General features: G+C 32.1%; 1 protein-coding gene across 1 annotated transcript; it reads left to right on the top strand.

Annotated features, from left to right (window-relative positions):
• The first annotated feature begins 9,401 nt into the window (after window positions 1-9,401).
• On the top strand, window positions 9,402-21,053 carry LOC130824519 (diacylglycerol kinase 4-like). The gene is made up of 12 exons (XM_057689558.1): window positions 9,402-10,108; window positions 12,703-12,825; window positions 13,509-13,646; window positions 13,788-13,873; window positions 14,516-14,603; window positions 15,007-15,082; window positions 16,804-16,886; window positions 17,477-17,547; window positions 18,479-18,556; window positions 18,682-18,769; window positions 19,719-19,835; window positions 20,584-21,053. Exons 1-12 carry the CDS (start codon window positions 9,725-9,727, stop codon window positions 20,740-20,742), a joined length of 1,491 nt encoding a protein of 496 aa, XP_057545541.1. The 5' UTR covers window positions 9,402-9,724; the 3' UTR covers window positions 20,743-21,053.
• Window positions 21,054-27,930: the final 6,877 nt, after the last annotated feature.

Genomic DNA, 27,930 nt, shown 5'->3' with positions numbered 1-27,930 from the left:
ATTAAATCAAATAAATAAATTAATTTATTAATTAAGTTAAATATCCCAATATTGCAAAATTGTTGTTTTGTGCAAAAGTATTTTTGCGGATCGCGAGATTTCAAGACAAAGTTTTTGTTTTGGAAATTGCTTAGGTCGCGGCCCACGACTTTCGCGCTGGTTTTTGCAATGTTCGTTTTATCTGGTTTTGTTAGTTATGCTATAACTACCTACGGTTAATATGGTTATATTAACTGAATATATTTGGATGGATTGATTTACAATCGACATTGATTTGTGAATCGATGTTGCGGTTCATGAAGTGACATATTACTTCATGAATAGTTGTATACTCTTCTATAAATATAGAAGGCATGTGCAAGTTATTTCTTACATGATATATACATGGAATATACATGTGATTTCTGAATTTCTTATCCTCTCTAACACTTTACATAGAGAACTTGCAATCCTCGATTGTAAATTTCCGTTTCTTCTTCCATTTAAGTTTTTTCATGTCGTTCTAATTTCCTTGTGCTAGGAATTTAGTGAAATTCTTTGTATCTCAAAATATATTTCCGGTATATATCCTCAAGCACCGTAGTAGGGAGGAAATGATGTTTTAGGAAGAGAGTCTCGCCTAGAATTTATACCAAGTCACATACAAAATCTTCTTGTTACCATGTTCGATATATGGTGAGTCTCGATAATGAAGTTCATATTTGGTGTATGTTAAGCAAAGGTTTGAACTTGTTATATATTTTTGTAACCTATCAAGTTTATGTAACTTTATTTTATAAGTTTAATTATAAATTTAAAGTCACAAAATACAACAGTAATTGAATTCGACTTTAAGCCGAATTCAAAATGAGTTTAAAATTATGTAAAAATTATTGACAAACAAAACTAAATTTGTAACCAACTCGAAAAACCTGATTTGAAATTAATCTGGTGATCCAAATGAACACTTCTATATGTGACTAGTGAGCAATCGTTTTTCGTTACTTTGTTGAACGCTATTATTTTCTTGATCTACCGGTTAAAATCTTAATTTGTATTAGAATGGATAACTATTTTAAATCATTCTACTGCTATCTTAGGTTTTGTGTCGAGTACAAAATACAAATGTATAATCGATTTAAGTAAAGTGACAAATTTAACTATATTATGTGGCATTGAGATAATTTAAGTTATAAAAATATAATAGATTTTATGAGCAAAATTTCGTATTATCACCTGATTTTCTTAGTGAAAATATATATTTTAGTGTTGCAACAAATTAAATCTATATGGTAGTTTAGGTTGTTTAAGTTATTAGGAATTTTAGTTCGTACAGTAAAGTAATACTTCATCCTATTTTTGTTAGTAGTTCTATTTAGTTACTAGTAGATAGTACCCGTGCGGTTTTATTAAATTTTTTGACATAAATTACATTAATTTTTATGAAGTATTACAAAAATTAATAACAAATTTCAAAATCAAATTTAACACAAAAATATGTAAAATTATTTTATAAAAGTTTAAACGAAAAAAATAGCTTTTGTCATGAAAATTATAATTGACTTGCATAAAAATAGTCACAACCTTAATCATGTTAAAATTAAGCATTACATTTAAGTAACCAATTGTATAAATAACAAAAAAATCTTAATAAAAGTATATTATGGTTTAACGATCTTAAAATATCCAATACACTAAATAATACTCATTTAATAAATAAAATAAAAAAGATTTTATAAATAATTGAAAAAAAGAAATAATATGCATAAGATTTTCTAATACATTAAATAATAAGTAATAAAGTCAAATATATACAAAAAGTAGTCATAAAAACAATGACATCATCATTGAGTGTTGGCGGAAAAATTTTTGTTGAGATTATGATACGTACATAAGCGATTTTGAAAAGTGATGGTGTCAGTAGTAATTATAGATTATAGATTAACTTATCAATTTTAATTTGTATTTTATTCTTATTCTATAAGTTAAAACATAGTCAAATGAAATCTTGTTTGATTCACCTTAATACAAGAATTATTAGTATTAATTTTTCATAATTTTTAATTAAATACAATTAGACATATTAAGGGTTAAATGTTGTTTCGACAAGTGAAAAAACTAAATGGATAAATAGGAAAGAGTATTAAAAAAGTAGTTTAAACATGAAAATATTAATTAATAAAATTTCACCTTAAGTTGCTCAACAAATATATGAAGGAATGTTGCGATATCACTTATCAGTAACTTAATCAAAACATTTGCAATGAACTGTAACCAAGTTTTTTCATCATATAAAATTTCAATATTTATATTATTATTTTTACCTTTGTTTACCCTTTTCTCGACATTGGAACTCGCTTAATTTCTTTTAAGATTATGGAATAATTAGTGAAAAATCCTCGTGTGGAGAAGATCCTTACATGCATGGATAGTATTGTTTGAAAACTGTATTTATTCTGATAATGTTAATATATTAGGCGACGTCAAATAATAACTACTATAATTATCTAAAATAATGTTGATAACTTTTTTTAAAAAAAAAATGTTGATAAATCCGCGTATGGAGAGGATCATTAGTTTTCTAAAATACTCCCTCCACACCAATATAAATGTCCCATTTGCTTGGGCACGGATATTAAGAGTGATGTGGGGTTCATTAAAAAGGTGGTAGTTGGATAAGTAGTGAAGGATAGTTGGGTAAGTAAGGTATATGGGGGTATATTTGTAATTACTTGTGTGAACTAAGGATATTTAGGTAAAAAAAATATTGACAAAAATAGAAATGTGACAATTGAAATGGTTTTGTCAAATAAAGAAATGTGACAATTATATTGGGGCGGAGAGAGTATTAAATTATTAATATTACTTTATGAAATTCGTAGCAACTACTCACCAAATATTCAAATCATGACTACCATTCTTAGATATCTAATTTAGGTCATATATTTATCAGGCATCCAATGTGATGGTAACTTATCCTACAAATGTTACAAATTATCACTTTTTATCACTTAACCCTTTCCTTCATCTCCACCATTCCCTTAATATATCCTTTTGCATTACCTTGCAATTCAAGAAAACAAATTATTGTATTTGTATATGAAGTATTTGATTGGAAATGAAGTATAATATATCTATTAGTTAAAACTACCAGTTTAAGGTTTGATTGAATTGCTTTTTTAAATGGTACTATAAGTCAACACCACTACAAAAAACTCTTGAATTAGCGATGGAAAATTGGCGAGGGAAAGTGTTGGTCGCCCGATGGCGACGACATGGCGAGCAAAAGCTGGGTCGCCAAAGCAAAAAGCAAACGGGCGAAGAAACAGGCGAGGGAAGTTTTGGTCGCCAAGGCAAAAAGTAAATTGGCGATGGGATGCTTGGTCGCCCAGGCGTCGCTAGAGAAGACATTTCTTTTTAATTTTTTAATTTTATATTTCCCTGTTTTGGGCGACGGGTGATTTCGTCGCCCTTTTGTCGCCCAGTTCTTTTTTCCTTTTTCTTTGTAATTTAAATTGTTGGCGACGGGTAGAGTTTCTCGCGAATGCGTCGCCATTTTTGTTTTCACTTGACGGTCCATTTTTCAAATAGCAGGCGACAGTTTCTTTGGTAGCCCTTTGGTCGCCATGTATGGGTTCGCCATTTTATTCTATAAATAACCCGATTGTTGTATGGTAGTATTAGTATATATTGGAAGCTAAAGAATTTGAAGAGGTTAGTGAGTTTTTTGTTTTTTTTTATATGATTTAGTTTTATTTATTTTTATTATTTATTTTTAGTTTCTATTGTTATTAATTTGATTTAATTTTATTATTGAATTTGTACATATTTTATTTACTTTGTTATTTACTTGAGTTTTATATTTACTTGATTTAATTTTATTATTTAATTTCTATTGTTATTTTCTTGAGTTTTTATATTTTTTATTATTTTATATTTTGTTTTTATTGACATTAGTTTGCTTTAGTAGTTTTTATTAGAATAATTATATTATTATTGTCATATATTGTTATTGTCATTAACTTACTTTATTGATAAGTTGAATAATTATGTTATTATATTATATGTAGGTGTTAAAAATGAGTTGTAGGCAAGAAAGAAGTTGGATGTACAACCGACGAAAAAATGGAAAGTTTAGTTTAAGATTTATGAGAGGGTTGGAAGAGTTTTTAGATTTTGCTCGTTCACAAAGCATGAGTTCTGAGATTAGATGTCCTTGTAAAAAGTGTAAAAATTGTTGTTTTAAGGAAGCTGATGAAGTAAGGGAACATCTAATGAGAAGGGGGTTTGTTGAAAATTACTATGAGTGGGAATATCATCAGAACACAGAGATAGGAACAACATCTGATGTTGTAGCGGAAGTCGGAGAGCAATCGTCAAACAATCCAAATCCATACTCACAGATGGTGCATGATGCTGTAGCTAGTGTGTTTCCAGACAATTACCATCACTTTTTTCCCTCACAGCATAATGTAGAGTCAGTAGATAATGAACCACCGGTACACATTGACGAATATCCAAACCCACAGTGTCAACAGTTTTTTGAGATGTTAAATTCTGTAAATAGTCCTCTGTATGAAGGTTGTAAAAATCACACGAAGATGTCTATTATTGGTCGACTTACAAACCTGAAGACAGATCATCTTCTCACTGAGAGGTGTTACGACGATATTTGTTGAATTATGTATGTTTTTTTTAAAATTTCGGATTATGGTATATTTTGAGCATGTTTACTGTTATTATATTGTTTCATCATTTTTTGTATGTTTTTAACATTTTCGAATTATGGTATAACTTGAGCATGTTTAATTTTTTTTTATGCGTTTTTTGAATTTCGGAGTAATTTATATTTTCGAATTATGAATTATGGTATACTTTGAGCATGTTTTATGTTATATTTTTTTTCCAGATTTTTATTATTTTATATGTAACTTTTGAATTATAGAGTAATTTATTTTTAATATGTTTTTATTATGTAGTTCCGAATTTTTTTTTTTTTTTGTTTCAAATTTTCGAATTTTTGAGCATGTCTAATGTAATTTTTAAATTTAATTTTCGAATTGCTTTAATAGTATACTTAGTAATGTTTAGTTCGAGATGAAAAAATTCATTACGTAGATAAAATTGAGACATTTTATGGTATAGATAAGATTGATTTTTGTTGAAAATAATATTAGGATTTGAAATAAATATTATAGGCAAAATGAGCAGCGACCCAAACGATTGGGCTAGCAACTATTTCTTGAATAATTTGTCGAGTAGCCACGACGATAATAACGACGAAGATAACAGTAACCCAGTTCGAGGGAGTAGTGAAAATACTCCAAGTGATTCCGTTCAAAATATGGAAGAGGATGATGGAGACGATCCTCGTCCGGATCTTCCATGGCTACCAATAATAAACAAGTAAATATTTTAATCATCTTATTATCATTAATATTTTTTCAATATTAAAATTTCAATGTTTACTAATTTTCTTAATTATTGTAAGATTTAATCCGATATCCGGAAATACCATCGCATCCAAAATAAGGGCTACCTTCAATCATAGGCAAGATGTCGAAGGTAGTACTTGGAAGGGTGTGACAAAACACACCAAATATTTTTATTTTAATGAGTTTAAGTTATAATTATTATTTTGTTGTTTATTTTTAGACTTTCTTATGTATAAATTATTTTAAGTAATTTATTTGATGGAATATTTATTTATTTAGAAACAATACAAATGGGACCCTCGTCTCGAACATTTTGTTCGAAGGTCGTGGGAAGAGAAAGCCGCAATGCGCTATGCGGATATGCTTTTCAAATGGCGTAGGACGTTGAAAAGCAAGCCCGAATTTAAACCTCCTTCCATCGATAATGAGACCTGGGCGCGATGGAAGGCGGATTGGGAACGCCCAGATAATAAAGTCGTTTCGGCTAGAAATTCCTCCAACAGACGTGGAGGAAAAGACAGAGCTGAAGCCACCCATATAGGTGGCTCAATCCCGCACGCCAAAACAATGTGCGATTTGGTGAGTATTTTGTAAATAAAGTATTATTAAATTGAATTTTTTTATTATCTTTTGTTAGTTTTAAGTCGTTTTTTTTAATTATTTCAGGAACAATCAAAAGGTCAAAGACCCACGGCCTACGAAATATTTACACGAACGCATGGGGTCTTTGACAATGACACCGGAGATTGTTCGCAATGGACAAATAGCAAATCACAAAAAGTTAATGTAATAATCTATTAAATTTGTTTATTTATTTATTTTTAGTATCAATTAATATTTAGTTTATTGGTAATTGATTAATTTTTTTATTGAAGGATGAATATCGTTCTTTGATGGAGGAGCATCCAACTCGCGACCCAAGTAAAGTTTGGTTGGATGCAATAAAAAACGTAGAAAGCGGGTCAAATAAAAAAAACAAAAAAAGCAAAGAGGTTTTTGGGGTTGGGTCCGCCTCTCAGATTATTTATCCTCCCGAGCCAACGGATATTCCGTCTTCTCAGCCTGCACAACCTGATTATGACGCCATTATACAACAAAGGTTTGCGGATTTAGAAGCCCGGCAAATGGAGTTTAATAATCAATTATGGGAAGCGATACGAAGAGACATGCTCAGACAGCCTATGAGTATCATCAAAGGATGACTGAACAAATAGCAAGAGAACGAGAACAATTTATGAAATTCCTTGAATCGCATTTTAATTTGAATCAACCCCCTCCTCCACCTCCTCAATGAATGATTAAAAATTTTTGTAATTTTTGTGAATTTGTAATTAAATATTACATTTATATATAATATTTTCAGCTTTTTCATTTTAATATATTTGTTTTATGTGTTTATATTTTTATTTTATAATTATAGCTAAATATAAAATATATAAAAATATAAAATATATATAATTAATATAAACATAAAATATAAAATACATATAACTAATATATATAAAAATTTAAAATATAAACACATTATACTATAAAATATAAGGCGACGACATGGCTATGAAATACAACTGGTCGCCAGTCATGTCTTCGGGCGACGACATTGTGGTCGCCAATTTGTCGCCAGAAGCGACGTCCTGTTCGTCGCCCATTTGTCGCCAGGTGTACCTTTTGGGTGATGGATTATTTCATCGCTCGCTTGTCGCCAGTTCTTCGTTCAAAATGGGCGACGAACGGGCGTCCACTTGGGGATTAGCGACGAAGGATTTAGCGACCACCAAATAATCCGTCGCCCGCCTGTCGCCATGCCTAAATTTGACCATTTAGCTATCAAATGGCGACGAAATTGTCTGTCGCCAATTTGATAGTTTTTTGTAGTGCACGATGGGAGGTTACATATTCAAATCTCATCAAACCTTTAAAATATTAAGTGAAAATTTTAGTGTCATGTAAGAGGATGACATTGTGGTTCATCCACACTTCCATGATATACAGCGTGTTAAAGTATATTACATATCTTTGCCCTACGACCATTAGATAAAGCTTTAGGTAGGCCATATATGGCATGCATGGTTCCCCCCCACACACACATACACACACACACAAACACACACACACTATATATATATATATATATAAAGTTTCAATAGATCAAGTTGCATGTACCGACGTCACATTATAATTAAATGTTTTTATTTCAAAATTTGATATTCAGTTGGTGTTAGGCCATTAGAATTATTAAAGAATCCAACTTGACTCGAGATTGAGTTAGTTTCATGACATTAAATAACTATTTCTAATTTGATGTTTTGTTTTATTTTTGATAGACTAATTTAAAAATGACAATAAGAACAGCAGTTGCAGCTGCTATAACAATCACAAGCAGCAAAGCTCAAAGAAAAATGACCAGTTGTTTTTCCACGCTATGATAGAAAGTGTCAGGTTTTAAGCAATTGATCTTTCAAATCTACATCAGTGTATAACACAATCCTACCATAACAAACAATCAATTTTACGTTAGAAAAAATCTAGTTGAGTACAATAGGTATTGTAATTTGTAGATTTGTTTAATCGGATTATCAGTATCCATTAGAGGTTCTCATGAGCGGATAGCTGACTAGATCATGAGCTTATAAAATTTTTATCCGCCGGCTCAAAATTTTAAAAGTCTATCCGCCATTGCGAACATAACTTCTTTGCAGCTATTCAACCTTTTTCTTAGAGTGCGAGACTTGCAGGTAAATGGGCATGAAATATATTCTTAAAATTTAAACAAATATTCAACACAAGAAATAAATTCTTAATACAAAGTCGAAATTTAACTTTTAACATTAATGAAAATAATTCAACGCATTATTCAAAATGTGAAATTTGACTACAAAGTAATGCCTAGTGTTCTTCAGAATTTAGTTTTAGTGTTTTAAAGTTAAAAGTAAATTATTAAAATTCCATAATGTTGACTTTTAAAGTAATTTTACTATGGATTTAGAAGCTAAGACTATTCGAGTATTATTATATCTTCTCATACTTTTTAAATAAAAAAAAAATTTATGTTTAAAAATTGAGCGAAAGGGTGGTTTTACCTGCAGGTATTAAATTTGTGTTGTTAATCACCCATTTATTTCAGCGGATGAGTATTACTCATCTAAATAAAATTAAATTTTTATATAAAAATATTATCCAAGACACACGTTTTTCAAGTTGGATGGGTCGTACCTAGCGAATAACACGCAATGAATAACTTTAATATCCATGTGAGTGAATGGGTGTGCAAAATGAGACTGGACTAGCGGTCCGTACCATAATCCATTGAGACCGGACTTAAACTGGATCAGACCAATTGCATCCGGTCCGGACTCTGGGCCTTACTAATTCCTCATTTTGGGTTTTTGGTTCGGTCCGACCTAACTCGAACAAAATACGAATCAAACTATTTATGTAAAAAACTAATTTTCAAGAGGAATAGAGTAATATTTGGATGTATATACTTACCTAATTAAAAATTTTTTTAAATCAAATACTTATATTTTATAATCATTATTTTGCTAAATTATTTCAAAATTTTCCATCTTTAAAAGTTTTTTGTATCGAAGATTGCAACCAATTTAAAATCGGAATGGACTGAGAGGAAATAAGGTTAGACCGGATTTTGGACCGTTATAATCAATTCAGTCTCCAATCTTAACATATTTAAATATTTGATCTTTTAGTCCAACGGGTCTGATTTGAATTTAGATTGGTGCACACCCCATGTACTTTTGTTATTAAACTTATTAACTTACAAATTTATAGACTTAGATAGATTTGATACTTTTTCGGTTTTATTATATTTGCAATTAATAGTGACACGGTACTTTAGTAAGAGACGAGGGCCCACTTTGACGCAATGACAGACTGTACTTAGATTCTTCCACAAAGAAATAAGACAGTTATTTATACCTTCTCTTTGGCCAAAACAGTCATTTACACATTTTTCCAAAATATTCATCTTTTTACCCAGTAATATTAACATTTATTAGTACTTTTAAATCCTAAAAAACAAAATAATAGAAGTACTACCTACTAAATTCAGAATTTTCTATTTACTTTTTTTTTTAAATAATAAAATAAAATTTATTTTAACAAATCTTTTTCCGTTACTAATTTAAAAATCAAAATCTGAAACCTCCATTGTCATCTTCCTCCTCCTCCCTTCTTCTCTGACCGGGCTGTTACATAACTAATCCATCACATTCCATGACAGCCCGGTAACCCTTTTCTTCCATTAACCCATTATATTATCTCAAAACGACATCGTTTTCTGGAGAGAGAAAATGGAACCAACAACATCATCGTCAACGTCAAAAACCTCTGTGGTGGTATCATCATCAGGAGAAGATTCAAGCAGAACATCAACATCATCAGGAAGATCATCAGTGATAGATTCATTAAGAGGTTGTGGATTATCTGGTATAAGGGTTGATAAAGAAGATCTCCGTCGTAGGATTTTGATCCCACAATATCTACGGTTAGCAGTGCGTCGCGCAATTAATTCAAAAGATGTCAATGCTGGTGTTGATTCAGCAGATCTTTTGGCTGCAGAAGAGGTGGAGATTCCACCAGAAGCTCCATTGGTTGTTTTTATTAATTCTAGAAGTGGTGGTAGACATGGGCCTGAACTTATGTCCAGGCTTCAGGAACTAATTACTGAAGAACAGGTGAATATTTTTTCTTTACATTTTGTGAGAATTTGTTGGTTTCTTGGGTTTTTAGAATTTTGATTTTGATTTTGATTTCTGGGTTTTTTTTTTCTCGGTTAGGAGTTTTGATTTCTTATTATTTTTCAAAATTTTATTTAAATTTCTGTGTATTTTTTAAATAATATAAGTTCTAAATTTGTTTTCTAGCTTTTCTGTGTTATTATTCATGTCGAATTGAAGAAAATAGGGTTTCTTGGTTATTTTATTTTGTTTCATTAAAATTCAGTTAAGAACAGAATAGATGAGAACTTTTTAATTAATATCTATTTAGTTTTAAAATATTTTTAAAAATTTTATGGTCGTATTTTTTGGGTTTAGTTCTCTTTCAAAATTTAATTTTGATTTCTGTTTCTTTAAAAGTTTGATTTCTTTTCATTTTTCAAATTGTAGTTTTCTTTTGTAGAATGAATTAAGTCATCTAGATTTTTTATTTTATGTTTTTATTTAAAATCAGTGATCATTCATGTACTTACTTTTCTGTTAAATGGAAGATTAATATTTCATAGGGGTAATGTGAAATAAGGGGTTATTATTATGAGAACAAAGGGTGGATATTTTTTATTGGCAGTAGAAGTTGGATTGTTGGGATTGAAGAGCAACTGTATCATTTTAGATCTTTAGTTTTTTCTTTGGGCCTATGAAGGCAGTTATTTGAGCTGAAGTATACTCCTTTTTTCAGGGGAATGGAATTCTAACGAGTAACTGTTTCAGAGGAATATATAGTGAAATGACAGATGTGATCCTGGCATTTTGATGTATGCTTCCCCTTTTAAGCAACATAGTTTAGTGAGATGCACATGTTTACTATTCACTGTCCATATAAGTGAATTTTGTATGAGGTTTCAAATAAGCTTTTTAGAAAGTTCAATGAGGTCAAAGATGGACGACTAATCGATTATGCTTTGCTTAATGTTTGGTTTAAGGATTGCTGCTGAGAAAAGATGTCAAGAGTCTAGTGTAGTATGTGATACCTCGGATTTAGCTTTAAAAAGGATTGATAGACTACTCATATAAACAAGATGCATTTTTTTTTACGGAGCCTATTTTTGCTAAGACCTCCATAGTTAAGCGTGTTTGGTGGGGAGCAATTTTAGGATGGGCGACCTCCTGGGAAGTTTTCCTGGGTGCGCACGAGTAGGGACAAAGTGCGCTGAAAGAAACTTGTGTTGGTTTGTGGGGCCAGTCTACAGTCTCATTGGATAGTTACCGGCGGTCTAATGGGCCAGGGTGTTAATAGTAGGAACAAGCTTAGGTTTTGAAGTTTGGTAATGATCTGTTTCTGCTTGCAATTGCAGAAACTGTGGATGAACTAAATAGCTAGCATATGTCTGATGTGTATCCCTCTTTTTATGGATGATTGTTAGTGCCAAATCACCTAATGTTGGAGATGATTTTGATAACATTGTTGCTTATTCCATGGCATACATCATTGATGAGGATGAATGGACTGCAAAAGGGAAAGAGTGACATGAAGGTGCTTAAAGGAAGCAAAGAGATAGTTGCACTAGGGCGTTCTGAACAAGGCATTGAGTGCCTTGAACAAGGCAGCGTGCAGCAGCAAACAGCAGAAGAGTCTGATGTAGTGTGCTTGCACATGCAGTCAGACCCTGATGTGTGTTTTCTGTTTTGGCAGCGAGGCTTGGGACATATATTGTTCTTGTTCTAGAGTTCTTTTACTGTTTTGGTAGGCTATATATAAGGCCTAAACATGTATTAGAATAAAGGGGGAGGCTACATACAAAGAGAGAAATAGGTTTAGGAGAGCCTAGAGTGTCTTGTATTAGCATGTGTGAACTCCAGTAAAGGAGGGAACTTTGAGCTTGATAGTGTGAGATGAAGCATTGTGAGTGGTATTTCATTAATGTAATGTTGAATTGTTAATGAAATATAATCCCATTTGAGGGGATATGTCGTACTTTGTTTTTCTTCATCCTCTTCTCGCCATTGGAGGTTCCAAGATCTTTTCTCTTCAATTTTAGTAGATTTTTTCTTTGGCCACTTTCTTGACTGATGATCGCAATTGCCAATTATCGCACTGCACATCTACCTCACGGTTTCTGAGGATGCGGGGAGCCTTAAAGGTTTGTTTTAATGGAAAGTATACTGTCTAGGCATGGTGCTAATTATTGATTAGTTGTGCTGTTGAAGTTTAAATCTCATGTATGATGTTATGGGTGCCAATTTCCAAGAATAAAAGCCTCCTTCTGAAGACATTTACTTTTCCTTTTCTTTGGATTCTGAGATGCTGCTGGTTCCTAGTTCACATAGGGACTAGATTGGTTTAGAAACCTCTAGATAGAGCAGTGTAGCACGTTTTGTGTAATTATGTTTGGCTTTTATGTTATGATTGGCACATTTGATCCAGTAGAGGTCAGGATTGGGGTCATTATAACTCTTATATCTTCATTCATGGCGATTGCTCTAGAAAACTCTACCGTGTAACAATCAATGCTTCTAAGCTACCTTAAGTTATTGTCTAAACCTCAGTATATCATGTCTATTTCAGTAAAAAGTAACCTTTTTCTGTTTGTTGTTGTTGCTCTTTATTACAGGTATTTGACCTTTCAGATGTCAAGCCTAATGAGTTTGTGCAGTATGGATTGGCTTGCCTCGAGCAGTTGGCTAGTGTGGGTGATGCTTGTGCGAAAGAGGTTCGGGAAAAGCTAAGAGTAGTGGTATGTATACCTTTCAAGCTTTGATGTTCTCATTTTCTTAACTTGTATGGACTCTTTTTCAATGTTTAATTAACTGCAATTAGTTGTGTGCCCACAATGGTGTTAGCCGGAATCCAGGTGTTCAGCGGTAAAAGTTATCATGAAAATTGTCTTGGCATGCAATTCAATGTGAAAATTTTTAGTATCGTTTGATGATTTGCTGCTATTTAGAATTTTAGTAGCTCAAAATGAATTTTCTGTTAAATTGTTTGCAGGGTAGTTTATGTGATAGTTCCTGTACTGATTTCAAACTTTTATTTCCCGAGAATCTCTATGTACTACTATGGATAAGTAAATAACATATCTTGATTTTGACTGTAACATGCTCTCGTTTTCCTTTACATAACCGTTCTGCACTTTGGTTGTATTTTGTCCTCTGGAATTGGGAATCTGATACTCTTAGATTCTTTTTTGGTTATATTCATTTGGCTTGGCTTAATTTTCTGGATTGCTTTCCTGTGAGTTAACAAGCAATGTATAAAGAATTTGAAAAAGAAACACATGATGCAACAGTCTTTAAACATGTGTATTGGTGGAGGGGTATTGCTTCCATGACCTCTTTCTGTTGTGAATCAACAATCAAGGATGCACAAGTTTTCACTTGGCTAGCTTTAGTTGCTGAATTGAGCTTGATTGTTTGGCAGGTAGCTGGGGGAGATGGTACAGTTGGTTGGGTACTTGGAAGTCTAGGAGAACTTCACAAAGACGCTAGAAATCCGATTCCTTCAGTGGCAATCATTCCTCTTGGCACAGGAAATGATTTGTCCAGGAGTTTTGGCTGGGTATTTGTTTTCTGTGATTGCTATGGAGTTAATTTCTATTTATTTCTCTCCATATTTAGAAGTTTACAATTTTAAATATGATTAAGAGCGCCTCTTGAGCTGTGCTTCTATTATCTTGTGTTCTGGATCAAATATTAACAGGGTGGCTCATTTCCATTTGCTTGGAAGTCGGCAGTCAAAAGATCTCTTCAAAGGGCTAGTACTGGTCCTATATGTCATTTAGATAGGCAAGTATTTTCCTGATTTAAAAATCAATGGACATGGTCTGATATCTATCAGTTATGTATGGCTTTTGAACACTTGCCTTCCATTATGATATCTGTTGCTTAAATCTATCCTTTTTACTGCAATTTATCAGATTTTTTTGCCTGTTCAAAGCTGGGAAACACACTAGCTGGGCCATCATTCTGGCATGTCTCATGCTTATTTGTGTTATTTTTGTCTGTATCCTCATGTAATATCGGTACACGTGGGATACGGAAATTTTTGCTGTCAGATGATTGGGATTTATAGCTAGTATACATTAACCGAATTATTTTCAACTATAAAGCTTGGAATGCTGTTATTCAATTTTAATGATCATTATCTTCCCCAAAAGCTTTGAAAAAAGCTTGTAAAAGGATGAGCAGCAGACATTGGCTGATTAATTGCACCCTGGTTGTGTTAGGAACATTGGATGTTTGATTAATACATGATTGTATAATGGTTAGGGTAACTTTTTTAATAAATCCTTGGCTGAGGTTACTTTTTGTGCAAACAAGGAAGATATATCGAGCTTGGCTTTTCAAGTTTGGTGTTCAAAACGGATAGATTTTTGGTTATATATGTCTTCATAAATTCAGCTACAAATAATAATATCACTTTTGCAGTTGGCAATTGTCAATAACAATGCCTGCAGGAGAAGTTATGGAGCTCCCTCATTCCTTAAAGTCCACTGGAGAATGCACTCTTGATCAGGTACTCAAAATCATCGGCTTCTTGTACTCTTTTTTCACTGTGAAATTTTATTGTACCATTAGAACAGTATAATTCTAGAGTAGGAAAGTATAGGTGATGAATGCCGTTGTTTTTGAATATCGGCCGGGGAGCATTATTGGGTTAGGGACGCTTCCAAGTCGTATTTCTTTATATTGTTGTATTGGCATCACATGCTTGGTTTCTCTGAATTCCCTGTTGGACAATCTGCATACAACCTTCTGAAGTACCTTAAGCTGTGGTTTTCTCTTATTTGCAATTGTATGGTGCTGCTCTTTGAATGTACAGTGTTGGTTTCTTATCAAGAGCACCGGGTAGATTTCAATAATACTTTTCATATCTGCTATAGTTTTATCTTCTGAAGTGGACGTTTGGAATTTTGCAGGGCTTTTTGCTAGCTGGCCGGCTTCCTGAGAAAGTGACTTGCTATGATGGAGTCTTCTACAATTATTTCAGCATCGGTAAGTACCTCTTTTTGCTATTATTTGTGCATGCTATAACTTGTTTTCGTCTTCATTCATGCTGTAATTGTTTTGATTCGTTTTCCCTTCTTTCCCATCCCTGCTTCCTTTGTTTTGCCTTCATATTCTTGTTTTTCAATTTTGCTCCATCTGCTTGTTCGACTTCTGTTAGATTTACCCTATGTGCCCAATCAGTGCAACATAATTCACTTGCTTTTTTGGATTTGCGATTTGCTGGAAGATTAGCGAACCATTGACATTGTGCATCTGTGCCCAAGTTCATTACTTAATTTTCTTCTCATACCATGCCTTCATATCCTTCACTATGTCTAACTCCACTATAGATAATTGTACGCACATAAACAATTAGCTTGATCAACTAGTAATTAGTGATTTTCTTCATTGGAGTGAATGTTCTATTCGAAATTTTCAGTTAGCTCTATAATTGCTAACTCTATTAATCAAGCTAAATGTTTGCGCAAAATATGTATTTAATATAGAAGTATGGAAAGATGAAATTGATGCGTAATACCTCAACCGCCCGTTTGGTTAGTGATAAATGGTGGTAATGAGAATGATTTATAGTGTCAAATTTCATCACAAGTCACATGTCATTCCCATGGTAATGAAACTTTGATCACAAAAAAGGATTTTTTGTTTATAAATTTCCATTACCACTTAATACCAGATCTTCCGATGGTAATGCATTGGAATGAAATTTACAAAGAAAATGAGATGATCGAAGTTGGACAAGCATGACCATCAAAGTAGCAAGAGATTTTTCAATCAAAATTACACTAATTTTCATTACCACTACCACCGTTTAATACTACCTACCAAACGGGCCTCAAAGGTATTAAATATGATCAGTGGTTTAATTTGGTTGCAGTTGAAAATTATTGTGGACCTTTGTCAGAGCTGAATTTGTATTTAAGTTTAATTAAAGTGAAATATTCCTTGCTGTCATTGTTTCTTTGACATTTTATATCTGCTACCTCAATATACATATTCCTTGGTTGAATCATCTTGTCAGCCTTATATGAGGGGTACGACCGAACTATCCAAAAGAGTGAGGTACTGAGTAGAAGCTGTTCGTAGAAGAGCATCTGGTAGTTAGAGGAACATGTGGCAAAGTCTGAGAGAATGCTGATACGGGAATCAGCTATAATCTCTATTTATAGGGTTCGGAAGGTCAGGAAGAGGGAAGCCATCTGATGAATCAGGATTTTAATATTATTTGTTTTGTTTTTACGCTATGTTACTTGGAGTCTTGGACTGGGTTATTGATGCCGGATATTGGTACGTGTCCAACTGTCGGATACGTTTAAATATTCAATTTTACGCCTAAAATGAAGTGCTTAAGTGTCATACCAATGTCCGAGCATCAAGGATCGGATACGGGTACGTGGATCAACATGAAGAGTCCAAGTAACATAGCTTTTACAAGTGTCAACCCACTCAAAGAGCTTGAAACTATCTTTAATGTTAATGTATGTCCTGAATATAATTTCAATCTATCTTCTTCAATAATATATCCCCATATTCTTGAAATTCCAGCTTGTAGCATCACTATTGTGCTGGACTGTAGATTATCTGGAGGAAGTCATTTATATTTTCTGTTCATGCAGAGACTATCTTCCAGCTGTTTTTCTAATATTATATCTTCTCCTTGTTTAGTGATGTAAAAGATAATACTTAGGTACTGTTTTTTGGGGCTGCAGGTATGGATGCACAAGTTGCTTTTAGCTTCCATAACCTGCGTAATGAAAAACCTTACCTTGCTCAGGGTCCAATTTCAAATAAGGTACTGCTAATATGGCATATGTTTGAACCCTACTTAGTTAGTTTGCTTCTCATTTCCTTTTCAATATTTTGTGGCATATCTATGGATATTTACTCTTACCTGTTGTAAATCCCAATTTTTGAAAGGAAAATTGATTCTTATAATCCAATCTTTCAACCATCCACTGTGAATAATCCACCTTTGGATTTTTTTAATAATCCAACCTTTAGCCTTAGTTTGCTATCAGCATAGCATAACCTTTTATTTTATAATTATTCAACCTTTGCCCTTAGTTTGCTATTAGCATACCCTATTAGTATGCTAACAACAAACTAAGGGCAAAAGTTGATTTATAAAAAAATAATTTAAAGTTGGAATTATTCATAGCAGATGGTGAAAGGGTGGATTATTAATATCAATTTTTCCTTTTTGAAATGCTTTAATGTTTTTATGGTCTTTAAGCAACTTGTTAATTTGGAATCTGCTCATTGTCTCACATGTATTAAGTTTATAAGATTGATAATTGAGTATTGATGGTGATCTGCTCCTTACCAATAACCATGGGAATCCTACTCTTAACTTTTCCTAAATGAAAATTCTTCCTTTTGCAGCTGATTTATTCTGGATACAGCTGTACCCAGGGTTGGTTTTTTACGCCTTGTGTGAGTGATCCGAGTTTAAGGTAAGACTAATTTAACCGTTTCCAATTGTGGCATGTCTACAAGATCGATAATTGTGTTATGTCGCTCTGTTGCTTCTGATTTATGATCCTATGTTTCGATTTTCTAATTTGGCCTTTTTTAATTTGTAGACATTGTGGTCCTTGCTATTCTCTTTTAAGACACTTTGAATGAAAATTATCTTTTCATTTCGAGCTTACTTCTAGGATATTGATATTTTATAGTTCCATATTGAAAGAGGTTCCTTATGTTAACATAGTCAAAGAACTAACTTCTCTTCAATGAAAATAGAAAGATTGTTGACAGATGATTTTGGCAATTTATATGAGTGAAAGCAATTTTTTACAGCATCTTTTGAAGGAGTTTTGCGTCTTTTGGTAAAAATTGTTTATGAGCCAAGTTCAAACATGAAATCTTACAAGTTTGGTCATGCTCGAGCTTGTAATTTTTCGTTCTTTACCTAACTCAGGTCAATATTCGACTTGGTTTGACTCCTTTGCACCCTTAATATGTACTATTGCAAATGATAAGCTTTACTTTAGCGATTAGCTTTTTTGTTCACTATTAGGATGTGGAAATTATAAGTCAAAATTTGGCATGAACATTGCAACATCTTATCTTATTCTACAAGTTTTTAGTTTAATTAATTGTTACCTATGAGCTTAGATTTTCCATGGGAAGGATCATGATAACTATTGTATACTTCACCAATCATTGATACATTTAACTGCTAAAATCATCTCACATGTAATGTGTAAATCTTTTGTTTAATCAGCTTTATTCTGGGTTAGCCCAAAATGTTACATTTTAGCTAGTTAATCTTCGATTCTTTTCTCGTAAATCGTAATGGTATTCTTCCTTTGTGCACTACATGCCCAAAAGTTCTATTTTCTTCATGCAGATTTTCTTATATGGGATTACTTGTGTTTTCAGGGGACTCAATAACATTTTGAGAGTTCATATTAAAAAAATCAACTGTTCAGAATGGGAGCACATACGGGTTCCATCTAGGTAATTAGTAATCTTTTACGATGCTTAGCTTACTTCCTTTTGCATTATGCCAAAAAACATTCCATTTGTTTGCTTGTAAGAGTGCTACTTTGCGCCCTTTCCTCATGGTTGCCTCTGTTTTTCAGTGTAAGATCAATAGTGGCATTGAATCTTCATAATTATGCAAGTGGAAGAAATCCATGGGGCAACTTGAGACCTGACTACTTGGAAAAGGTATTCTTCTCACTTCCTCCACTCTCTCCACCCTTGCCTTCTTGGTTCTAGATGCTAAAAGTGAAAACAACATGAAATTTATATTATAATAACATAAGTAAAGCTAAACACGACTTTAGCACATAAAGTCATACGATAAGTTGATAACATAGTCTTGCGTTAATAAAAGAAATAATAACTTAAACAAAGACAAAGGTAAAGAAAGAAAACAGTGCTTCATGGTGCATGAAATGTTTTGTGACACACTTGAACAAGCACTTGAAATCTAAATCAGAATCATGAAGGGGGTATATTTTTGCTTTCCACTCAATAAACATCTTAGAATTGAAGGCTATTTCAATAATACTAGGCAAAGACATGTTCTTTATCAAAAATGGCATCTGGCATATTATGAGGCGTGTGAGGGGCAAAAAGGTGTGCCTTTGAAGAGCCTCCTGTGTCGCACTGCGCCTAGACTCAAGGGAGCGTTTAAGTGCTCACCTTTTAGCGCCTCATGGCGAGCCGCACTTCTTAAAACATAGAATAGGACACTCCCATCATTGATATTATGTAAGGTTCATATTTCAGTGACATGATGAGAGACACTAGAATTAAATAGCCGAAATGAGGTAGAAAGCTCACCACTTATTGATGGGATAGAAGATTTGATCTAAAGTTACCAAAAATTGCAAGAATTTTGTGCACTGTTTTTCGAGCAACACGCTACTGAAATGGCTAAAATCGTTGAATATCAGGTCTTGATGCATGATGCCATAGCTTGTGTGCCGCAGTGATCTTACCTTGCTACAATCTTGTCCTCTATTACTTCATTTTTGATTATTTAAACTCAACCTCTGTGCATTTTGAAATAAATTTTGGCATTTGATTCTTGTTTTTACCTAAAATATGTTATTTTTTGATTCTTGTTTTTATCTAAAATATGGTATCAAATGTTGCATCACATCTGCAGAGAGGCTTTGTTGAGGCCAACGCTGATGATGGTCTTCTTGAAATTTTTGGTTTGAAGCATGGATGGCATGCCTCTTTTGTGATGGTAGAATTAATATCTGCCAAGCACATTGCACAGGTCAGTAATCCTGTATTTTCTGTGATTGAAATAGCCACTTCGGATTGCTTGATTTTTCATGGAAAATTAGTGGCAAAAGCACTCTGCACAACCCTGTTTGGTCTGTATTTGCTGAGGTTCTGGTGCAGCCATGCCTACTAATGCGTAAACGAAAATTGAGCTTGTTTGTCTTCATGTTTAGTTGGAACTTTGCATAAAATTGAATCGTGTGACTTCTTTGTCTCCAAATAGTACGAGATCAGAATTTGAACATCCACTCACCTCCGGCTCCCACAGAAGTCAAAATTAATCTTTTTTGTACAAGGACCGATTGCCAAGTTTTTGACAAATTGTTTTGAGAGACAGTCTCTTTGAGAGACCATCTCTAATTGAGTCGGCCCATAATGGAAAAAGTATAATAAGAGTATGCATTAAGCTTTGTTGGGCTGGGTCTGAGAGACGTCTCTTAGAGAGATGGTCTCTCAGGAGACATTTTCTTCATGTAATTAGTCTTATTACTGCTTGTGCTTGCTCGAACGCATACCCTTCTACGCTGTATTTAGATTAGATGATCTGTCGAGAATAGGAGATGAGTGATAGATCGGAAGTCTAATTTGCTTTCCCGTTTTAAAGCCAAATCTTGCCAATGATGAAATTTTTTGATGGGAAAACACATAGCACTTCTCGTCTCCTCACCTTCCTTTCCCTCGTCTCCCCTGGTTTCTCCATAGCATGGTACATTTTGCAAAAAGTAACTGCTTATTTTCAGGCTGCTGCGATAAGGTTTGAAGTACGAGGTGGCGAATGGAAACAATCGTTTATGCAAATGGACGGGGAGCCATGGAAACAACCGTTAGATAGAGAGTATTCGACATTTGTGGAAATAACGAGAGTCCCATTTCATTCTGTAATGATTCGAGGTGAATAACACTCTCCTCTAATCCTCTACTACTATGATATGCGAGCTTTCAAGACTCTCGTCTCTGCCAAATTTTCTCTTGCCAATCATCGTCTATGTAAAGCATGGTTAGAAGCTGTAATTTATCGTAGATACAATAGTTGTTTCAGTGTGTTGTAAAATGTAAATCGTTCTGCTAACGTAGTGATCTTGCGTGCAATGAAGTCGAGCCAAACGTGTGCGATTGTTAGCTTGAGGTGTTGACGAAGTTTGGAAACTGAGTACAATCATTGTATTATTGAGCCATTTGAGTGATGAAAACCATATTGATTTGTGTAAAATCATCATCGTCCGCCCACTGAGTCCTGCCCATGGTAATAAGACTCTTACATACTTTATCAATAAGCGGGATGCACCAGGTATAATGATGAATTATACACTTCAAGTTTTGCTTATAAAAATGTCTCCATACAATAACCGATGCATCTAAACATATGGGTATGTCGCATGGTGAGGTGGTCTTGTACAGGACGAACGAAGCAACAAGTTTTGTATGAGGCTTTTTCACCATGAGATGAGCCCATTTGTCTGGCATACACTTTGTTCAATGAAAAATTCCAAGGATGAAAAGACAGGTATCCAATGACAGACCACTAGTGAAGGAAAGGATCAATTAGATTAGAAGATAGAGTGGACAGGACAATCTAGCAAAGGCCCCAGGGTGTTGGGATGCATTATTTTATGAGTTGTTCTTTTTTAAAGGAATTTCTTCAATGGGTTTCATCATTACTTTCATGGGACCTTAAGGAATCATGCATTCTTTCACCAACTTCTCATATCTTTTGTTGCTCCTTTTGGTTTATCTAAAGGTAGCAAGTCGTTACTCGGATAAATAAGATAGGGGATAAACATAAAAGATATATAAAACTTATGTTTTGTAAGGATGAGAAACATTGACTTATTAAGAGAGAGGTATATAAAAGCTAGATAAATAGCAAAGTAGGTGGTTGAAGTGGTGGTGGTGGCGGCGACGGCAGCGGCAAAAAGTTTAACATATATAAAATGTTGGATATATAAGCGGAAGAGAAGTGTATTTATAAGTTTGCAGTGGCTAGGTCTAGGAGGAAGTGAGGCATTGAGGCAGTTAAGTACATCAAGGATGAGAAAATTAGACGAGATGGGGGAAATATTTTTCTCAATCGTTAATGGACCAAGAGGCTTAGAGGAGGTAAGAAGGGAAATTACTAATTCACAGGGTCGTGATGAATATGGTATTTACAAGGAGATTATAATAGAAAAGGTGAAAAAAACTCTGAAAAATAGGGAGAGTTAAGACAGTCAGCCCAAATACTAATCCTGTTGAAGCTTGTACCCCACCTTTCTAATGAATGTTAAGTATTATAAATATAAAACAGAGCAGTTACTCTTGTGAGAGATCGTCTCAAAGAGACGACTTGAAAATAAGAAGCCTCCGCATTTTTATTTTCTCTTTAAATTGTATTAATTGAGCTATTTAGCCTATATATCTAATACGTCTCTTGAATAAACCGTCTCTCACAACAATTTGTGAAAACTGAGACAAAAAAATAAAAATAAAAAACCTTATGTGAGTTTTGTGTACTAGATTACTAATAACAGTAGAAGTCGTTTTACGAATTACAATTCCATAATCCACATATTGGTTTGTATTGGAGAACACTTAAATTGAGGGCTGATTCATTCTCCACAACGATTAGAATTTAATCAATCAACACTTGCTTGCGTAATCACAATCAATATTCAATCATGGCAATCATAGATACTTTGTTAATGGAATAGGCCTGTAGTTTTATGCAGCAGTATCGGTACAATTATAGTTGTTAGATATTTAGTTGTCCAATTAATTGTGTACATTGATATTTTCGGTTAAAGTAGAGGTTATAATAGCTCTTAGAATTAACTGCTTTCAATTCTTTTAAATCGTCTTATTTAGTTTTGGCACATTATCCAATGCACTAATTCAATTCTAAATATCTCTAGTTGTGCATGATTAAAAATTATAAAAATTTAATATTAATAAAATTTACATTGAGACAAATGAAACAAGATCTCACTTGACTATATTTTGAGGTCTAGATTAAAAATAAAATATAAATTAAGAGGCATCGGTGAATAATGTCAAAAACTAAATGGGACAGCTTAAAAGAATTAGAGGGAGTAATATTTATAAAAAATGTAGAAAAAATGTTACGCGGCTGCTTTATTTTGAAACGTTACCAGTTGTAATTTTTTGAATAGTATTAATCTGCAATATACACCACTAAATGCTACTTAGACTTCTACTTTACTGAACATGAAAATTTGAAACAAATAAGCAAAAAAATATAAAAAATTCACATTATTGCAAACTTTTGAAACTATTTCTCAAGATAAGTAGTTTTTTCCCAGATCTGAGGTTTAGTTTGTTCGCACTTAATAACAGCGAACACATATAGAGGGTTCAAAAAAGACAAAGGATCTGTCCGCTGTTACTAATAGCAAATAAAGCTAAAACCTGGTCAAACAGGGTCAAAAATGAGGAAGAAAAGAAGACCTGCTGTTTTTAGCGCGCATCTGTTCGTTGTTACTAATAGCGAATAAAGACTAAAGATCAAAAATAGTCAAAGTCTTTGTTCGTTGTTAGTAACAGCGAACAGACTCTTTGACTTTATTTGACCTCCAGTCTTTATTCGCTGTTACTAACAGCGAACAGCTCCAAATCACAACTTAAAAAAAAAAACTGCTTATCTTAAAAACTATTTTGCAAAATTGGCTATTATGTAAAATTTTTCATATTTTTTTTAATTATTTGTTTCTAATTTTCACCAAACGTTGACATCTTTCTAAATAGAAGTATCATTTCAACCTTGTTAAACTATCAAGCTACTTAACTTGCTATGTTGAGCACACCATAAATCTATACCTAAATTAGTACACTACTCTACGTACTAAAATATTTACTAGTACCGACAAAATAAATAATTTATTAATTGAAAATAATTTAAAATACAGAAATATAAATAAGGATTAACAAGTTGATAAGGTGTCCATATAACCTAAATAAATTGATCTAAAAATGCAATATTTAAAATTTTAATCACTACATCCTACTTCTATTTCTTTAGAATTTACAATATTTTTTTACTCAATAAGTAATTTTCAAAAAGGTTGAGGTGGAGAGATCAAATCAAATATTCAAATGTATACAATTATACCTGTGTTAATGATAACAAATATAAGTTATTTTCGATTGATCCTTAAAACAAATATTATTCAAAATGAAAGAAATATAAATTTTTTGCTCCATTGAAATAAAAGACAATATTATTTTGAATTTACTATAATATAAAAACTAAAACGGCCGATCTCCTGAGTCTCTCTGAGAGACGTCTTTCAGACCTAAATTATTAAAGATTAATTAAAATAAAAAGATGATAAAGTTGATCATAGAAATATATACAATTTGTGAAATTAAAATGAGAGTTTTTAAAAGTATGGTAGTAAAATCAATCATAGAAGTATATATTTAAAGTATTATTAAATACTTTTAGACTCAAATGGAGATCAATCATCAAAGTAAATGATTTTTCATTTTTTAGTGAGGTTTGGTTTTTGGTTGTAGCGTTTGATATATGATTGTAATTTCTCCACTTGAGAGGATAAATTAAACGATGAATAGGTTGATTTTAGGCAATTTGAAGTCATCAATTGTCTCATTGGTGGGGCAACAATGCTTTTATATTCACAACTTCATAATCCTATAAAATATTTCTTAAGGATCTAAATTTAAGTTTAATCTAATTTTGAACTGACCTAAAATCTAATTTGTGAATCGAGCTTACCAAATTCTTAACCAATTTAGATTTACCAAAATTCGATCCTAAATTAAATTAACCGGGCTTCATTATTGATAAATTTAAACTTTGATAGTACTAGTAGGGAACACATATATGTGTACATTAAACTTTATGAGACATAAATTATAAATAGTATTTTGTGAATAATAGCCTTAAAGATTAGGACTGTTGTAAATTACATCAGTATTGTTTATAAAAGAATTACAGCGATCAAAATATCAAAGTTTACAGCTTTTATGCAAATCAAAAAATTTCAACCACATAATTGTAGAAAATCGTATTGCGGAATTTGGTTAGGTTTTAGTTTGGTGAATACTGGATTTTAATAGAATAAATAAGAGGTAACACCTCTATTTATACAAGAGATTAGAACTCAAATAAGGAAACAAAATATTAACCTAAACCTAAATAATAGGAAAATATAACCTTAATATACTAAATATTAAAAAAGATCTTAACTTCCTAAAATATAATATTCTGAAAATAATATCTTTATTTTATTCAACTTCTTATTTTCCTACAATAATAACCTAAAATTTCCACCAATAAAATGGTCGGAAGTATATGATTCGACTTAAACGTTGTAGATTTTTATTATTTGGTGGCTGTAATTCGAAAAAATAAACATTATGACTGTAATTTCTAAAAATACTAAATCCTAAAACTGCGTTAATTATATTCTATTATAAACTATGAACTCATGACTTCGCATGGGACTTGGGACTAGACTAAGGGACCATTCGTTATCAGGGGTAAAGCTACATCAGGGTCGGGGAGGCCCAGCCCTCCTTGCCGAAAATGTGATTTTTTGTATTTTTAGCTTTGACATCGCTTTCTAATTTATAATATATAGTTTAAAGAGTGTAAAAATATAATAAAAATTACTATAGCTCAATGGATTGAGTAACAAATTTATAACATAATGCTAATTTAAACCATTCTTTTTAATAAGCTAATAAATTTATATTATAATGTCCTTTCTTTATCTTTCGTTATTTTACATTTATCCTTTTTAATGTATATTTATAGTTTTGATATCTTAATCATAATAATTTTTTTGGAGTTTTATTAGGTGAATAATAGAGTAAAAAAACATTTGGATTTTTTTCAAAAGTGATAATCATAGGGAAGCTCCAACTCAATTAGTTTAATATAATTTTTACTATGATTCAAGTTAATTTCAGTCTATATAATATTTTTATAATTTAACTAGTTTTTATATAATAAATAATTTGTTTGTATATTGACTATTTATCCCTCTAATTCCAAATCCTAGCTTCGCCTTTGGGCGTTATTCAATGATTTTGACACAAGTTTGCCGCTTAAACCGTTTGGACGGATTTCATCATTGATTAAAACTGTTGTTAAACATATTATTTAACAACAATACTATTACTAGTTGATTAATAAATTGTTGAAAACCTAAATTGTAATTGGTTGGGCATGTTGGATATCTTTACAACACAACTAATTTTTGTCATCGTATAATAGTAACGTATTTGAAATGTATAATTTTTTTAAGTATTTAGTGTGAGATATTTCAACGTTTTCGAAGTACATATGTTATTGTTCCCTCCATTGACCCATATATATCCAACGTTAGTGTGATATTGTCTGTTTTAGATCGAACCGTATAAAATTATTTCCGAACATCTTTTCAAAAGGCCTTATAATTTACATGACCTCCACCTTCGCAAAAGGAATCAATGCTCGAAATGCTCGAACGAGCAATAATGAACACTCAAGTGAGCGACCCGATGCTAATTATCACAAGCACCATGTATGCTAAAATGATCATTGTGCTCCTTGCACGATTTACTATCTTTGTTTTGTATACGTTGCTCGGTTAATTAAGCACGTAGACCCTCAAACAAGCACCCCGAACACTACAATGTAGTAGGGTATTTCTAACATACGTTAAATATTCTAGTATTTTATCCTTCTATTTTGATAACCTTTAAAATCGATCTAAATATTAACTTAAAAATCTTTATTTTAATTTAAAAATTTGTTTTAAAGTTTGAATAGTGTCCTAGCACAACTCTAACAATTTATTGGTTTAATAAATGACTCTAAGCAAAGGAATGTCCAACATAGATGTTGTGGGTATGAATCAGATTCCATGTACTTATTTTTCCTTGTTGCTTTACATTATTATTGGTGTACTCTTTAGTTTGTATAGAACCATAAACAAATAATTAAATATATGGAAGGTAGTTGTTCCACTATCTTAAAAAATAATTTCTATATTAATACGATTTTTTTAACCTTTGTATCATATGTATATGTTTAGTTTACAAAATAAGTAATTAATTAAATTTATTTCAGAATGATTGGGATATTCTCTAAGGATTGACAACATTTGCCAATTTTAGAGAATATTATAAAGTATATTTTAACAAAGTTTTTCCTATTTAGTATTTTAGATCTATGCACCTGATGTATAGATCGGAAAAACCAACAACAATAATCCAGTTGTTTCATATTGTTTGGTATTCGGGTAATCCTAATTTTGTACTATAAATTAAAAAGACAAATAATATTCCAAATTATTAACTTAAGGAATATAATTATTGTAAATAAATTGTAATGTTTAATTAAGTTGATGCATATGCAGATGGTGTAGAAGATGCAAACATAAAATGTCTACAATCAGAAAATAAAGCATAATATTCTGGTTATTAGATGCCCCAAGTGTTAGGCTTGATACCATTATCCATTTTGTTTCTAATTGGTTGCTGAAGTCACCTAATCATCAACCTATTCTTAAAGTATCCCTAATATTTTATTGCATTTTTATTTTATAAGTAAAGATAATTAAAAATAATTATTTATTAGAGATACTTATCCACAAATCCAAAATAAAATTATTATATCTATAAACATGACACACAAATGTGTGCACTTAGCCCTAATGATCTTTAACCCCAAATAAAGTATAACAATCATCATAGGACAGTGTTATGAATCTATCAAGTGTTGGAGTTAGACGTTAAGGTCAAGAATCATATTGTAATATTACTACTTGAATCTTGACCGTAGTGTCTAGCTCCCGCATTTGTTAGATTCATAAGAATACCCTATGATAATTGTAGCTTGAAGTGTATCAATATTAATAAATTAGACAATCATGCAAGTAATAAGATGGAAATACACAAAATAAATGACAAACAATAACACCAAACTTGAGTTTCACCAATTTTGTTACGTTACTCTTCCTAGACTAGTAGTATTTTATATTTTTGTGTTTTAAAGTTAAAGGATCGACTAGTTCAATAGTAAAAGAAGGCGGTACATTATTTTTAGTTTTATTTACTTTGACAGAAAATTATGTTAAATTAAA

Source organism: Amaranthus tricolor, chromosome 9 (genome assembly GCF_026212465.1).
Source record: "Amaranthus tricolor cultivar Red isolate AtriRed21 chromosome 9, ASM2621246v1, whole genome shotgun sequence".
NCBI classification, from domain to species: domain Eukaryota; kingdom Viridiplantae; phylum Streptophyta; class Magnoliopsida; order Caryophyllales; family Amaranthaceae; genus Amaranthus; species Amaranthus tricolor.
Note: the sequence above shows the minus strand (reverse complement) of the source record. Positions and strands in the feature narration are given on the sequence as shown.

Coding starts and splice junctions, on each gene's coding strand:
- LOC130824519 (XM_057689558.1), top strand. CDS start 9,725: ATGGAACCAACAACATCATCGTCAACGTCAAAAACCTCTGTGGTGGTA. Junction 12,826..13,508: donor GGGAAAAGCTAAGAGTAGTG/GTATGTATACCT, acceptor ATTGTTTGGCAG/GTAGCTGGGGGAGATGGTAC. Junction 19,836..20,583: donor CTGCCAAGCACATTGCACAG/GTCAGTAATCCT, acceptor GCTTATTTTCAG/GCTGCTGCGATAAGGTTTGA.